Below are 16,975 nucleotides of genomic sequence, written 5' to 3' on the forward strand. Positions count from 1 at the left end.
TTTGAGAAGTAGAGTGCATGTGAGCAGGTGAGGGGGGAAGGGCAGAGAGAGAGGAGGACAGAAGATCTAAAGGGGGCTCTGTGCTGACAGCAGAAAGCCCAACGCAGGGCTCAAACTCCTGAGCACTGAGATCAGGTCCTGATCCAGTACCCCCACCATAAATAATTTTTAATACAGAAATCATTTACAGGATTTCTGGGTGGCTCAGTTGGTTAAGTGTCTGACTCTCGGTTTCAGCTCAGGTCATGATCTCACGGCTTCAGGGGCTCGAGCCCCACATTGGGCGTCGGGCTCCGCACAGGCAGTGCAGAGCCTGCTTGGGATTCTCTCTCTCTCCCTCTCTGTCCCTCCCCCACTTGCACTGTGTCCTCCTCTCTCAAGATAAATAAATAAACTGGCTGGCACAGTCGTAGAAAGCGTAACTCTTTAATTTTTTTTTTTCAACGTTTATTTATTTTTGGGACAGAGAGAGACAGAGCATGAACGGGGGAGGGGCAGAGAGAGAGGGAGACACAGAATCGGAAACAGGCTCCAGGCTCTGAGCCATCAGCCCAGAGCCTGACGCGGGGCTCGAACTCACGGACCGCGAGATCGTGACCTGGCTGAAGTCGGACGCTTAACCGACTGCGCCACCCAGGCGCCCCGAAAGCGTAACTCTTTAAAAAAGAAAAAATAATAATTTATGTTGATTTTGTCTTCCGTAATGTTTTTCCGCTGACGGCTCATAAAGAAATAGTTCTTGTATTTCATCACTGAAACAGAATTTAGCAAATACCACACACTAAGATATGATGGAAATACCTGTACTAGTAGCAAACCTCCTCCAAGAAATTGTTTTCATACTTGTTTCTTCTGGACTTCAGCAATATTTTCTATGCCTCTCCCTATAATACCAGTTGCCAAAGAAATACATGCGTGTCAGGTTCCATCCTTTGGCATTATTTCAGCTTTTTTAACCTCAGCAGGAAGAACAAGACTATTTGTCTTTCTACTATCTGCAAGAGACACTTGTAAACATTTATCGTGATATGTGGTATGTAAAGGACAGATTAAATCTTGACTTTAAACAGCACTGAAAAATTTGTAGAGGTTCTGCTTTTTTTTTTTTTTTTTAATGTGTATTTATTTTTGAGAGAGACAGAGAGTGCGAGCAGGGTAGGGACAGAAAGAGAGGGAGACACAGAACTCAGAGCAGGCTCCAGGCTCTGAGCACAGAGTCCCGTGCAGGGTTCAAACTCATGAACCAGGAGATCATGACCTGAGCCCAAGTAGGAAGCTTAACCCACTGAGCCACCCAGGCACCCCTAGAGGTTCTTCTTCATGCTCTTCACAGTCTTTTTTTAACCTTGCAAGGTGATATCACAAGTAAATTGTAATACATCACAACATGCCAAATGAGGGCACCGTTATCAACCCCTCCACGGTATGGAATTCCCATTTAGCCTTCAGGGTACCTTGTGTCGTCTGTGCCACAAGTGACTAACAGACATAAAGACAGGCATGTGTGTGTCAACCCTTGTATGAAATATGAGAAAAGCTTAATTTTTTTGAAACATATGTGATCTCTCAAAAATAAATACACATTAAAATTTTTTTTTTTTAAATGGGGGCACCTGGGTGGTTCAGTTGGTTAAGTGTCTGCTTTGGCTCAGGTCATGATCTCGAGGTTTGTGGGTTCAAGCTCCATGTTGGGCTCTGTGCTGACAGCTCAGAGCCTGGAACCTGCTTCAGATTCTGTGTCTCCCTCTCCCTCTGCCCCTCTCCCGCTCGTGCTCTGCCTCTCTCTCTCTCCCCCTCTCTCAAAAATAAACATTAAATTTTTTAAAATTTTAACATAAAACATAAATAAATGTAATATATTCTTCCTACAACACAATGGATCATCTTGCTTGCACGTCATTTTGGAGAGCACTCCCACAAGAAATGCGTTGTGAACTGGAAAAGCAGGCAATGTCCAGGTCATTGGAACCACCACCATCCCACTGAAAATTGTCTCCTGGAATTATAAATGTCATTTTACTGCATCTCTTAGCGATGAGCACATATTTATAAATACAATTTGAGAAAAATATTTTTAGTCAGAATCATCCTAATTTACTCCTTTTAAAGAGGCATGAGGGGAGGGTATGAATTCCTGTGCGTGGTTGGTAAATACCAAGGTGACTGTGGAATGCTAACTAAGGGCCCATCCTAATCTCTGGAACCTGTGAAATGTTACGTTCTATGAAAAAGGGGCTTTGCAGATGTGATTAAGGATCTAGGGGTGGATCCCCCTTTCCACAAGAAAGAAAGAATTCAAACTACCAGAAGCCTCTATGGTCTTGCTTCATATCCTAAGCTTTGAGGCCAGCTGGCTCCAGGTGGAGAGGCAGAGCCCTGAACAGAGGACACCCCCCAGTCCTGTCTGGCTCCCCACTGCTCCTGACTGCCATCTTTTCAACCACAACATGGCTCTGGAAACCTCCTTCCCACCCAAGGTTCTTCCCATGAAGTTAGTTTCCGGCCTGTGTTCCCATTATCCCAGCCTCCTGCCCATCCTTCCCTCCATCTGGCTTCCCTCCATCTGGCTTCCCTCCATCTGGACTGATCCTGACCTCCAGGGCTAACAACTACCTTCCAGTCTGCTTGGGTTTCTCACACACACACACACACACACACACACACACACACACACACACAGCAGACCTCTTGATCCAGGAAGCGGCATATTTGAAGTGAAGGGATGGATGCTGGAGAGGCATCCTGGATAAGTTGTACTGCACAGACCTCCAAGCCATTGATCAGATGGGAAAGGGGACACCCCAGTGGATGCTATCATGTAGGGCTGACCAAGTCGAAAGATCAGAGAAGACAATAGGACTGCAGTGAACATCGGCACAGAAACCAGGGAGAACAAAGTGCTTCCACAGACCCTCCACAGGGCCACGACTCTGCCCCGAGGTAACCAAGGCCAAAGGCCAGGTGCCACCCAAGGGAAAATCCTGATTTGATGGGATCTAAATCTGAAAAAGTTGGAGAGAAGAAATAGACTAGATTTGAGTTTTCTGCCTTCAGATGGACCGGGGCTGTAAGTAGATATTAATTTCAATGACAAAAGTCATTTTCATAGCTGAACTTCATAGTATGAAAATACCACACTTGCTATCATGCCCCTAATTAACCTGGCACATGGCAAGCAATCAATAAACATTTGTGAAGGTGAACCAGGGAGAGGCTCTTTCCTCTCTCTCTCTCCTATCCACTTCACCTGGCCTCCTCTTCGGCTTGGGGCTATACTCCCCAGACTACAATTTACACATATTCAGAATGCAGGCATCAAGGACGTCTGAAACCTCACTATACCTCTGAACTTGAAACTGCCACAAACTGAGCATTTTATGACTTGTGATCAGAGGGAGCTCGTTTGATCTGGAGGAAGAAATGGATTTGAGAGCACCCACAGACGTCCGCTGGCCATCTTTGAGGGCTGTTTTCCTGACACCATAGAACAGGTTGAAAAGGTGAATGAGCCTCTGACAAATGTAAGAGGAACTCTCTATTTACCCTGAAGTGGCAACTGGCAGATCAATGCCTCACATGCAGGTCTGTGACACCGAATTCATTATGGATCTAATAAGGCATTTTAGCTTAAAAAAAAAATGTAGCAGCAAGTGGCACACAAAAATATGCAAGCTAAAAGTCTGAATGTAATCTAGAAAACACTGCTACATTAAATCATTTTCCTGATTTCTGCCAGGCCTCTCCTATGCTCCTACGGAATGTTAAATAAATCCTATTTTTTCTTTAATTTTAATACCAAGAAGTTTTAATAACCTTCCAAAGATTGTATTCTAAAATTGGTGTTGAAATACTATTGAAGAAGAGCTTTGAGGATCTTGATAGCGTAAGCACTAAAGATTTTCACACAGGGGTGCCTGGGTGGCTTAGTCAGTTAAGCGTCTGACTTTGGCTCAGGTTACAATTTCATGGTTCATGAGTTTGAGCCCCACATCAGGCTCTGTGCTGACAACGCAGAGCCTACTTAGGATTCTCTCTCCCCCTCTGTCTCTGCTCTTCCCCCAGGCTCTCTCTCCCTCAAAACTAAATAAACATTTTTTTTTAATTTTTTTTTTAACGTTTATTTATTTTGAGACAGAGAGAGACAGAACATGAACGGGGGAGGGGCAGAGAGAGAGGGAGACACAGAATCGGAAGCAGGCTCCAGGCTCCAAGCCATCAGCCCAGAGCCCGACGCGGGGCTCGAACTCACGGACAGTGAGATCGTGACCTGAGCTGAAGTTGGAGGCTTAACCGACTGAGCTACCCAGGCGCCCCGAAATAAACATTTTTTAAAAAGCTTCACAGAGAGTTGTCAAACAGATCTTTGAGAGTTATAGGGTCAACTGAATGTGTTAAACAATATCATGGGATTATAACATATAAAATCCAGAATCTTAAGAAGTTTAAAATTTAGTCATAAAGAGTATTTAACCCTTGATATGCTTTTATGAATTTTTATATAAGAAACCTGAAAAAGTATGACTGTTTTGTACATTCATATTCACAAAGTATTCATAAACTATCATTTCCCAATTTTTCCCCTCATCACCACCATGAGTTGATCTTTATTTGCTTGAACATATTAACTGTTCTAGCAACTACTCCCTCATATGGTCCTTTCCTTGTTGGATATGATAAAATCTTCTCATTCCTTCTCCTGTTCTGTGTTGTTCTTTAAGAAACTCACTGGCAAAGGGGCACCTGGGTGGCTCAGTCAGTTGAGCGTCCGACTTTGGCTCAGGTCATGATCTCACTGTTCATGAGTTCGAGCCCTGCGTTAGGCTCTGTGCTGACAGCTCAGAGCCTGGAGCCTACTTCACATTGTGTGTCCGCCCCCCTCTCTTTGCCCCTCCCCCACTTGCACTGTTTCTCTCAAAAACAAACATTAAAAAAAAAAAAACCTCACTGACAAGGTGTTGATTATGAAAGCAAAACAGAGTCTTGCACAATGCAAATACTCAATTTTCCAGAGCATTCATAAAGGCTAACAACTATGGTACACGTTGTGGTTGACTCTGCAACATTTACAGATCTGCTCTTAAAGATGCTGTTCAAATAGCAACTCTGCAGTGAAGTCACTTCTACTCCCTTAGTGTAAAGGACACACAGATTCTCACACACTCTATTTCCCTGGCCTCTTATACCATGTACTAGAATCTTGTGGGCGTGTGCCTGTCTCCTCCATACGAGAATAAGGATTGCTTTGTCTTCATCAAATATACTCCCAGCACCTATGTGTTTTATGACAAGAATCTGGAAGTTGGTTTTTCCTGTCCCATACACATGAATTTTAAACACAAATTAGGGTTTTTTTTAATGCCATTTTTACTGGTATGAACTGGACTTGCGCTAGCATGCCTTTAATCCCTCTTTCAGATTGCAGGGATGGATGTTAAAGTGCTAAATAAAACAAGTTGAATCCCAACCCTGACATACCCTTTTAGACACATCCCTCAATTCTAACCGGCAGTGCTTATTATTCTGTTTCTCTTCATTGGAATCCAGATAGTTTCTAATTTGTTTGGCTAGTTCTCACCCTGTGATATAAATGAAAATTAGGTAAAATGCCAAGTTTACATTCTTGAATACAACAAACTTTCATCCTACTTTCCTTTCTGAAGTTAGCGCTGTCCTTGGACACCTTCTCTATTTACTCAGAACCCAGATGAGTCTTCCAGGTTCTTGGCTTTAGTTTTAGCTGTAAACTGATGGGCTCTACATTCATCTCTGAACCCTTGAACTCCAGACGTGCCTAGTCAGCTGCTTACTCGACACTGTCATTTCATGATCTATAGACTGTTCAACCTTTACCCTGTTTAAAAACCAAACCTCTGATCTCCCTGCCCCACTACCACAAATGTGCTTTACCCACAACCTGACCCCTTCCAAGAAATGAAGATTCCATTTTTTCAGTTCCTGAAGACAATACTATAGACTTTGACTCTTCCCTTTCTCTCCCGTTCCATCCAGTCCATCATTGAATTGTCAGCTTCACCTCCAAGACCCATGCACACGCCATATAATCTGCCTACTCCTCCTTCCCTCCCCTGCCCCTACCCTGTTGGAGAAAACATCTTCTGCTTGGACCATTTCAATAGAATCCAAACTCGTCTCCCTGCTTTTACCTTTGCCCTTCTCCAATCTCTAGTTCACACAGTGGTCTGTAGTCCTTATAAAACGTAATTCATTTCACTCCTCTGCTCAACCCTCCGACATCTCTTTGTCTCATTCAAAGTAAGGTCCAAAGTCCTATAACAGCCCGCTGACCTGTGCCTTCCCTCTCCACATCTCCTACCACCCTTTCATTCTGTTCCAACCCCATGGTTGCTTCGTGAACACAGCATGTATTCTCCTACCTCAAGACTTTTGCACTTGCTCTCCTCTGTGTCTGGAATGCTTTCCTCTCAAGTACCTGTAAGGTTTGCTCCCTCATTCCTTCAGGGCTTGGCTCAAAGGTCAAAGAGGCAGTCTCTGACAACCCTTACAAAACAAAACAAAACAAAACAAAACAAAAAAACAAAAAACAAGCAAACAAAATGCATGGCCAAACTCTCATTTTCACACTTAGTCGATCCTCCTTATACCTTGGGTCATTTGTTTTTCGATGCCCTTATTATAAGTTACATTTTCCTGCATTTATCCTTTCTCTCCCCCCACTTGAAATCTAAGCCCAATCAGAAGCAAGACTTTGTATTGATTTGTTGCTCTATCTACAGTGCCCAAAACTACCTGGGACATAAAGTACAATTAAAAAATACTGAATGACTGAATCTTTCCTTGTTCCTAGATGAAGTAACACATACTCATGTGCTTCTACAAAGGTATCTAGAACCAGTGTCTTAGAAGAAAACCTCTGAAAACTGTCTTAACAATTTATACTAACAAAACAAAATTGATATCACTAAGCAAGATAATGTGAGAAACAGGAGAAAAAAGTCGTAAGAACATAATGAGATGAAAAGTGAACAGATAAGGTGAAAACACAAGACTGGGGCACCTGGGTGGCTCAGTCGGTTAAGTGTCCAACTTCGGCTCAGGTCATGATCTCACGGTCCATGAATTCGAGCCCCGCGTTGGGCTCTGTGCTGACAGCTCAAAGCCTGGAGCCTGTTTCAGATTCTGTGTTTCCCTCTCTCTCTCACCCTCCCCTGCTCACGCTCTGTCTCTCTCTGTCTTAAAAATAAATAAACGTTAAAAAAAAAAAAGATGAAAACACAAGAGACTTAGATGAAAAGGAGTAACAGAAAAAATGTCAGATCAGAAAACTAAAATCATGATGTAAGAACTAAAGCTTGTGCTACAGGCAAGAAGCAGCAGAATTAACATGACAAATTGAAGCAGTTTATTAATTTCTGCAGCTACTACACATTGAGGGCTACTGCGTGTCAGGCAGACAACAAGACAATAGAAACTCATTTTGGCAAGCATGCAGTGAAATGGACAAGCCCATGTGCTGCTCATGGGATCTAAGCTGGTAGCATCTTTCCAGAAACCACTTTGGCAATATATATTGTGACAGTCTTAAAATGCATATTTTAAGCATGCACTTATATTCTGGGTCAGTAAATTCATATCTATGACAACATAAAGAGATAAAATGGGGGCACTGGGGTGGCTAAATCAGTTAAGCGTCCAACTCTTAATCTTGGCTTAGGCCATGATCTCACAGTTGGTAAGACAGAGCCCCATGCTGGGCTCTGCACTGGCAACACAGAACCTGCTTGGGATTCTCTCTCTCCCTCTCTCTGCTCCTCCCTCCCTGTGCTCTTTCTCTAAAATAAGCTTTAAAAAAAGAAAAAAGAAAATGATCAAAGAGTCCATTACAGGATTTAAGCTAGAAATACATTTATATGTAAATATGTAATCATTACATATATTAAAATGCTTACTAGAAACAACTGAAATATGCCCATTAGAATCATCAACTAAATATTAGCCATTAATAAAGATAAATAGAAACGATTTTAAGACAGAATGAATCCAAACAGAGCTCTTGTCACTGGAGTTTGGGAATTGAGAAATTTATGTTTTGAGGCATTTGATCAATTTTCATCAATAAGCACATTTTTTTTAAGATTTCATTTTTAAGTAATCTCTACACCCAATGTGGAGCTTAAACTTACAACTCTGAGATCAAGAATCATGCTCTACCAACTGACCTAACCAGGTGCCCCAGGAAGCACATTCTTTATTTTAGATTAAATAAAATAAATACTAAAAAATAAGAGCAAACTAAATTTTTAATTTTCTCCCATATTAGAGCTTATTTCTAACCTATTCCGAATACAGTTCTCATACCCTAGAATTATCTACTCTGTTACAAAAGATTCGTGCAAGTTGATATTTTTGCTCAAAACATGCTAGTTTTCTATTCTTACATTGCCATTCCATTTCTAAAACAAAGTACATGTGTTTTTTTCTACATAGATTTTTTTTAATATATAAAATTTATTGTCAAGTTAGGTCTACTATACAGTGTGCTCTTGGCTTCAGGAGTAGATTCCCGTGATACATCACTTACATACAATACCCGGTGCTCATTCCAACAAGTGCCCTCCTCAATGCCCGTCACCCATTGCCTCCCCCTCCCACCCCTGGCTTCTCCACCCCGATCAACCCTCAGTTTGTTCTCTGTATTTAGGAGTTCCTAATGGTTTGCTTCCCTCTCTGTAACTATCTTTTTTCCTTCTCTTCTCCCAAGGTCTTCTGTTAAGTTTCTCAAAATCCACATATGACTGAAAACATATGAAGGGTTTTCTAAACCACTATTTTCTTTTATCATTGGGGAAGCAGAAGAATGAAGATTTTAACCAAATGATTCAACAATGTACTATCCATTTCACCTCTTACTATCGAAGTGTACTGCATTCAGAAATAACCTTCCCTCTAAAATAAAGTTCCTAGTGAAAGTTTTCCACATAAAACAACATCAAGAGTATGGTGATAATTTCATAGGTATTCACACATATTTAGCTTGTCATATCGTACAGTTGAAATATATGAAGTTGATTATATGTTAGTTTATATCTCAGTAAAGACGCTAAATAAAAAAATATCAAGAAAAGCCACATACTGAAATAGGATTAAAAGGTTTGGGAGGTAGACAAACACACACACAGAGAAGAAAAAGGAGAACCATTCCTTAATGCAACAGCAAGTTTATTTACAAATGCAATGAACAGAAAGGCTTGTTAGTTCCTGGAGAAAACTTTTGGTATACAAACCCTGATGATTTTGTATTAATGAAAAACAGCAGCTTTCTATTGAGAACTGCTTAGCGACAATTCAGAAGAAAATAGAGATCTCTTCATCAAGCAAATAAAATGTCACGTATGCTAAAAGTTTTTCTTAAAAAAAAAAGCACAATATTACATAGATGAAAAGAAGGATACAGAAGGCAAATTTGTGGGTAGATTTTAGTGACATTTTCTATACGGTTCTGTATTAATTTAGTATACGTTACAATAAACAGCAAATGCAATCATATATTTATATTAACTATTTCAAATAATGTTTCAGAACCTTTTTAAAAAAGAAACAATAAAATAACCCTCTTCAAAACACCACTAGAAAGTCAAACTAGATCATTATCAGCGCCAAAAATATTTTGAAGTTCTTATTTTTCCCTTGTGCTTAAGATGCTGACTTCAAAAAGTAAATACTGCACTTTTCCCCCCCATACAGAATTACCTTCTTATAAATAAACAACAACAACAAAAATACACGTTCTACCAAGACTATAATGCTCTGATGTAATCTAGAGAGGCAAAAAAAAAAAAGTGTTATCCTTTTTAAAAAAGAGCACAAAAGAAATCCAACATGTATTTATAGATCTACATCAGCAGCAACCACCTCTTCTTCTATCTGCAACAGTGCTTTCGCAGGGAGGCTTACATCACATGGCAGTTGGCCGTCCAGCTGATCGGGCAAGGAGAAAAAAAGAAAAGTACTTAGGCCTGAGAAATACTTGAGTATCGCTGCCTGGGATACATAGTGGTAATCACTCAGAGAATGGCCCCGTGAGGTAGGAAGCGTGACCTTGTCACTCACTTAGGGTAAAGCTAGGCAAATCACAGCCTCGTTTCTAAAATTCTTTATTTATAAAAATAAACTGCTAATATAGAAATTACACTCAACTCTCTATTATTTGTACTGGAGGAGAGAAAAGGCATGGGCAATTATCCCCTGAAGATTCCAAAGATCAAATATATTTGGCTTGGGAATTTGATTAAAGAGAGAAAGGCGCACACACATACACACACTCCCACCATTACATGCCCAGCCTTGCCACTCTCCAACCTCAGTGGTCGCATCCAAAGGACGGGATGCTGGGGAGAGAAGGTTCACAACCCGCTGACAGATAAGAGAGAGTTGACTGAGCTGAAACCATTTTCAAAGCACTCTTCACATAAAGGGCCATATAAATACCTCAGAGTTCAAAAGCAAATGGTTTTGCTGATACCACTTGTAACACCCTTTCACAATAAGGAAGAAACACATGTTACCAGCATCAAGGTTCAAAATATAAACAGCAGTAATAGTTGTCTTTATGTGGCTATAAACAATATGCTATCTATTTGTGCTATCTTATGTTTTATTAACACACAAACAAAAACGTGCTTAGACACAAACCAGCATGTGAAGTTTTTAAAAAACTCAGTTTTTCCAAAAATGACACTGAAACACCATATAATCAGAATAAACGTTCTCCTTTTTAAAATATTGTATATACGGATATATGATTGTATAGCAACAAAGCATAAACTGACTATTCTTTATTACCTTTTTTAAACCATAGGTTTTAAAGTTGGTCATGTTCTGAATCATATAATCAAAGCCCACTGTTAGCTAATAGGAATCAGCTAATGATGAGAGACCAACTCTCTGCCAAAAAACAGTTTACAGTCTACCCAGAATGATCATTTTAGCTGTCCGTTTTGGTTTGTTGATATCCTCAAGTCATTAGAAGTTTCTCCAAACACTGAGCAGACAGCACAGAATGCTGTCCTGCTTCAGCCGTACATCCCTTTCCAATTCCTCACTCTCCACCCCTGACCCACCAGAGTGTGGCTGGCATTGGAGCACTGACCCACTCACCGCAGCCTCTTTGAGGGGGACACACTAAGATTCCTAAAGCCTGGCATCTAAGGCAGGGAGGTTGAGGGGAATGTGGATGCAGGTTCAGGGAAATGCACGGGAACCCGTGGTCTCCTTAGAAGACAAGAAATTTTCTCCCTGATTTGCTCTCTTACATTTGTATCTGAGATAGCAGTCATTGCAGTACAGTTGGTGGTTTCTGATTCTGACTTCAGCTCCTGAGGAGGAGCCTCCGAGGTCACGCTCACAGGCAATGCACTGAGGAACGAGAAAGAACCACCACAGTCAGTCAGCTCAGGAAGTCTTGGGGCACTCTTAGGTAAAAACAAGAAAAGAATGAGCAAAATGCAGCTTCTAAGCTCTTAAATACATTTCAGCAAAGGGGGCGGGGGGGGGAAGCCCAAAAGATAATTAGTAGATGAAAATCAAGCCTGCCAGATGAGACATTAAAGAATTCTTAAGTCCAATTTTAAGAGTCAAAATTATCATTCTAAATATACCAAAAGAGTAAAAATGATTTGCTGATTAGCTTGAAAGAATTCAGTCTTCGTTTCTTGTAGGGGAATGTGAGAGGATAAGGCATTGCATGAACTAGTGAGGTAAATGAGGAGTGGGTTTCTGGCACTTTCCTCTGGGGTGGGCAACACCTAGTGTCCCCACTGCACCAGCCTGGCAAGCGTTTGGACACGGCACTTTTACTTCAAGGCAACATATATCGGTTCCACATGTTCAAACACTAATTAACTTTGACTCGTTCTGTTCTGCCCAGGAACCACTCAAGCCAGCAATACACAGGCTTAAACAAGCTGTGGTCTGCGAGACTCCAGGAATAAGAACCAAAGTCTCTTTCTGGCCCAATGCAAGTTCTAGAATCACATAGATGTGTCCCTAAAGACAGATATTGAAGAAAAAAAAAGGTAATTACAGGCTTCGTTCCTATGGGCAGAAACCCACCAGGTGTAAGCAGGCTTTGCAGCTATAAAAATATTTACAATGTTCTTCTTCACATACTCTCCCTAGTAAAGCTAAGCTCTCAGACACTTGGAATTGCATGTCCCCATGCTCTTAGTAACACTGGTAAATTTTATTTCAGGTATGCCTATGACAGCATGTTAGATGAAGCATTTATAAGCTGTAAATTTGACTTCTAGAATCTTAACAGATTGGAGGCTGGTAGTACATAGTGTTTCTGGACTTAATTTTTGAAACTAGTTTAAGATTTGAGAACAGGCAATTTGTGATTCAAAGTGCAGCACAGACTGACGCATGTAGCACGGAGTTTTGTTAGTGACACATCCACACCCAGCGCGCAAAGAAGCCATGCGCTCTCCAAGCAAAGCTTTGCGGGCCTACAGGCTGTCTGTCTCCGTCTCACCTTAAAACAATGCAAATGATAACAAAGACCCAGGGACTCGATGATCATGGCGGCTCCTTTGCCCAGAATGTTATTACAGTAGGAGCACATGCGCTTCCCACTGACTGACCTAGACGCGGAACAAGAATGGAAGGGAGGCTTTCATCTGCTCAAATCAAGGTTACTTAAAATCACACTCTGGCATTAACATTAATAACTACTTAGGAAAGTATGTATCTGTGGGAGGAGAGTGGTCACCAGACAATCAAAGTATGCTATGTTGTACCTTGAAGGATCTCCCTGGTGGTTCCGAAACCCTTGACACCTATTTGTACAAATGAACAATTTCAGTGTAATTCGTCCATTCTGTACCTCCTGACGTTACTGTCCTTAGATCACATCTCCTCTACCATCTCAACCTTGTTTTCCCAGCCTCTTTCTCACTCACTTGCTATTCTAGTTACCGAGAAGTCCCAGTGTTCCGGACGGTGCCTCTGGCTTCCAGGATGCCTCTGGGTGACAGTTGGCTGACAGCTACCATTTACATAGGTAAGGAGGGGTTCTACTCTCCCCTGGATGTATGTCTCTCCTGTCCCAAGTGGGAAGGTAAAGGTCACTTCTTACCATTGCATCCCATCGTACTAGCACAGTAGTGACACAGTGTATCACTGCCCATGCTGCCTCCTTGAGAGAGACATTTCCAGGGCAAAAAAGTCAACAGCCCGTCTCCTATCTGCTCTTGTAGGGCAGAGCTCTCAGATAAGTAAGTGCACACTCTGTCCTCTGCCTTCCTCCAACTCCATAGCCTTCATCTCTCCCCACATTTACCACAAATTCGTATCCCTTCTTAATTCAAAACTCCATGATACACACTTTAGAGATCCTGGAACAAGTAACATTATTTTAGATGGCTATGTCTTCTTAACAAATCCCTCATTTGATAGCTAAAAAAAATTCCAGTATTAATCACCGTGTTTTTTTACTTTTCATTATTTCATTGCAATGGAAAGTACTATATGTCTAGAACTCCCTTTGGAGTATACACACGGCTTCTTGAAGCACTGGGTCTGTGCAGAGGCTAACAAACCTCAAAACCTAACACAGGCTGATGTCTGAGTTTTACTCCACATCAGAAGACAAGCTGAGTCAAGGTCTATGGTTATGACTCTAACCAGTTCCTGCATCATTTAACCTACAGAACTGGATTCTGTAGTCTGAACAAAATATTGGCAAACTACATAAGTAGCCAGCAATGGTTTGAAAATCAAAAACAAAAAAAGCAGTATCTAACTACTTAACATTTTTTCTCCAGCTTGTTAAAAGTTGCACAGACAATGGAGCTGGGTTATAATGCTTTCCTTTTACACTCAGTTCCTATTAAAAAAAGAGTTTGCATATAGTCTCAATAAAAGTCAAACATTTACAATACTGCTCTTACTCATAAATTTCAAATGCATTCACAAATTACTGTACATTTTTATGCTTCCACGTTGAGAACTACACAAGTACGTGTGCACAGACCACAAGCAAACGGGACAGTGGCAATGAAGCAAATGTTTCAAAGGTCTCTGATGGCTTCACAAGACATCCGTAAATGCTCTTAGGGCAGCATGGAAAGCTATTAAGAAAACCTTAATTAATGTTGGTAAAGGAACGCTGAATTTGACAGATTCCAAAAGGCTTGGTTTTGGTTTTCACCAGAAAACTTGGACAAGACTCTGGGGAAATTTTAATGAAAAAATACCCCAAAGACTAGGGTTCTCACCTGTTGCGTAGCTGGGAGCCCAGCTGTGATGCTGAAGGAGAATGGCTGCGTGGTGCGGGAGAAGGCGCGGTGGTGGTCTTCACAGAACCAGTGGAAGGAGGGGGAACACTGGAGGATGGATTCCGCATGTAAGCACGGTTTGACGTGGACACCAGCTGAGGTGGTGGGCGACTGAAGTCTTGAACGGAGGAGGAAGCATGGACTCCTGAAGACTGATTGAGCCAAGGGGATGGTTTCCAGGAATTGGATCTTGGGGAATCCAGGTTATCTAGAGATTCACCTCTGAACACAGAAAGGGTTAATTAAGGTTATATAATACATTCAACTAGAATCTATCATTACGGTCACTAAAATATCTACCTTCTGTATTTTGTAAGTAGGTATTAATCTAGTGAGTCCCGTTACATATAAAGTTGCCACTAATAACCAAAGCTTCTTTTCATCAGAATCATGATGTTTCATATTCAATTAATCTTCATTTATTTTTATTTACTTGGTGCTTAGATAAAATAAAAAACACCAAAGTGGAAAATATTAATTTTTTAAAAATAAACTACTACATTCTTCCTTTAAATATTCAGCTGAATAGACATATCTTAATTTTTAAAATTGAACCGGGGCGCCTGGGTGGCGCAGTCGGTTAAGCGTCCGACTTCAGCCAGGTCACGATCTCGCGGTCCGTGAGTTCGAGCCCCGCGTCAGGCTCTGGGCTGATGGCTCAGAGCCTGGAGCCTGTTTCCGATTCTGTGTCTCCCTCTCTCTCTGCCCCTCCCCCGTTCATGCTCTGTCTCTCTCTGTCCCAAAAATGAATAAACGTTGAAAAAAAAAAATTAAAATTGAACCAAAAAATACCATTTAGGCACTTATATATATCAGGTGTTAGACTAAACATAGCCAAAATTTTTATTTTTCACACACTATATACAATTTTTTTATATCTCACAGATGCTAACTTCTCCATAGGAAAAAGAGCTAGGTAGAACTGGCTTTCAACAGTGTCTGTCTGATTCCAGAGTAATCCAGACCATTCCTACTATGCAGTCCTCATTCACTCACCACCCCAAACCTGAATTTAGTCAACTCTTCAATGTCTATCTTGTGGAAACATTCACCAGCCACATCCCTTAAAGTGAATATGCATTTAATATAGAACTTAGCTCACAAACTGAATTAAATACAACTTCTGGAAAACCTCTCTTAAAGTCAAGTGCTTACATAAATTCTGATCTACAAAGGTCGACTCCAAATTATAAATGGTTAATTTCTAACTGGTCAATTTTGTTACTACATTTAAAACCTGATCTTTTATCCCAAGTGTAAAATAGGCATTTTTTCTTTTATAATTAGAGAAATACTACATCATCATGATGAAAAGGACCCAAGCGGTATAGAGGGGTATCTGAGGGATGAATACAGTCCCCCCGACCACCCTCACTTACCACAATTTACCTGCCCTAATTCCCAGAGGTAACCACTGTTAACTTCTAGACTTCTTCTGTTTACAGAGTTACAAACAGATACAAATTTACATAAGTACAGCCATGTCTATACACGTATGTAATGTGTTCATGGTTTTAACTTTCTTAACCAACTGGGATTATTCCACAATGCATACTCTTCATAACTCACTTTATTCCATGGAGTATGTATTATATTAGAACCATCTTCACGCCGGTTCATGTGTAGACTGTACTTGAGAGGCCCCCCGTGACTCATGCTCTTGGCATCCAGGCCATTGTGTGTTCCCCTCTCACTGATTCTCTCCTTGGCCACGTGACATGCGTGGTCCCCTCCCACTGATTCTCTGCTTGGCCACGTGACACACCTGCACATGAGGGCTTATCCTCCTGAAAGGTTTCCTCTCTGAATCCAGGTACCATGTCATGAGGCAGCTCAAGCAGCTATGGGAGAGGCCCATGCAGGAGCAGAGGCTCCTCACCAAGAGCTCCAGATGAGCTCTCAGTGCAGAAACTACATCAGAGGTCAGCAAATTACAGCCCACCATCAGGATATGCACAAAGCATGAGCTAAGGATATTTTTTATTTTCAAACAGTCATAAAAAAAACAACAAAGAATATGTGACAGACACTGATGTGGTCTACAAAGTCAAAATGATGTACTATCTCATCCTTTATCAAAAGAGAAAGTAACTTTTTTTTTTTTTGCCAACACCAGCTCAAAAGGGCTGTCCGAGTGCCCCAATCAACATCATCCAAAGTGCTGCCCAGTCAGTTGTGATAAGAATTGTGATAAGGTAGAATATTACACAACTCTGAAAGAATGAAAGAGACGTTGCTGTATCATATACCACCTCAAAACTGGGGTTCATCAATGTGCCATTAGTTGTTTAGCAAGAACTGAGTACACGCCTATTCACAGATATTCTAATTCTTTTCTTTTTACCGATTGCCAATATTACTTAAGTATATATCCTTTGGTCTCTCTTTTGCATATTTATCCAAATACATTCAGAAGATAAAGTACCAGAAACTAGCTAGCTCACATGGGTACAGACATAAAAGCTTCTGCTGAATAAATACTGAAAAACTCTCCACTCAACTGGGAGAAATAATTCCTGTTTCCTTATACCACTGCTAAGACTAGACTGAATTAGTCAACATTTAAGCCTCTACAAATCTTATAAGGAGATACATCATTGTTGTCTTAGGAGTAGCGTTAACCTTTTACATGTTTACTTTCTTTTTCTGTGAACTATCTG

General features: G+C 41.0%; 1 protein-coding gene across 19 annotated transcripts in view; it reads right to left on the reverse strand.

The window, feature by feature from the left end:
• Positions 1-9,177: 9,177 nt before the first annotated feature.
• The window catches only part of LMO7 (LIM domain 7), a 201,600-nt gene continuing 193,802 nt past the window's right edge, over positions 9,178-16,975 (reverse strand). For 16 of the 19 annotated variants that reach the window (XM_040487332.1, XM_040487339.1, XM_040487323.1 and 13 more), the window contains 4 exons: positions 14,256-14,537; positions 12,512-12,620; positions 11,292-11,394; positions 9,178-9,957 (listed from right to left, as the gene is read on the reverse strand). In XM_040487332.1, the coding sequence (XP_040343266.1) occupies positions 9,935-9,957; positions 11,292-11,394; positions 12,512-12,620; positions 14,256-14,537 (517 nt within the window). In that variant the 3' untranslated portion in view covers positions 9,178-9,934. Of the gene's footprint in view, positions 9,958-11,291; positions 11,395-12,511; positions 12,621-12,676; positions 12,816-14,255; positions 14,538-16,975 lie in introns of those variants that run through there. The other 3 variants (XM_040487335.1, XM_040487336.1, XM_040487329.1) reach the window with 2 other exon arrangements.

Source organism: Herpailurus yagouaroundi, unplaced genomic scaffold (genome assembly GCF_014898765.1).
Source record: "Herpailurus yagouaroundi ecotype Mexico unplaced genomic scaffold, PumYag 164, whole genome shotgun sequence".
In the NCBI taxonomy this organism is placed as follows: Eukaryota; Metazoa; Chordata; class Mammalia; order Carnivora; family Felidae; genus Herpailurus; species Herpailurus yagouaroundi.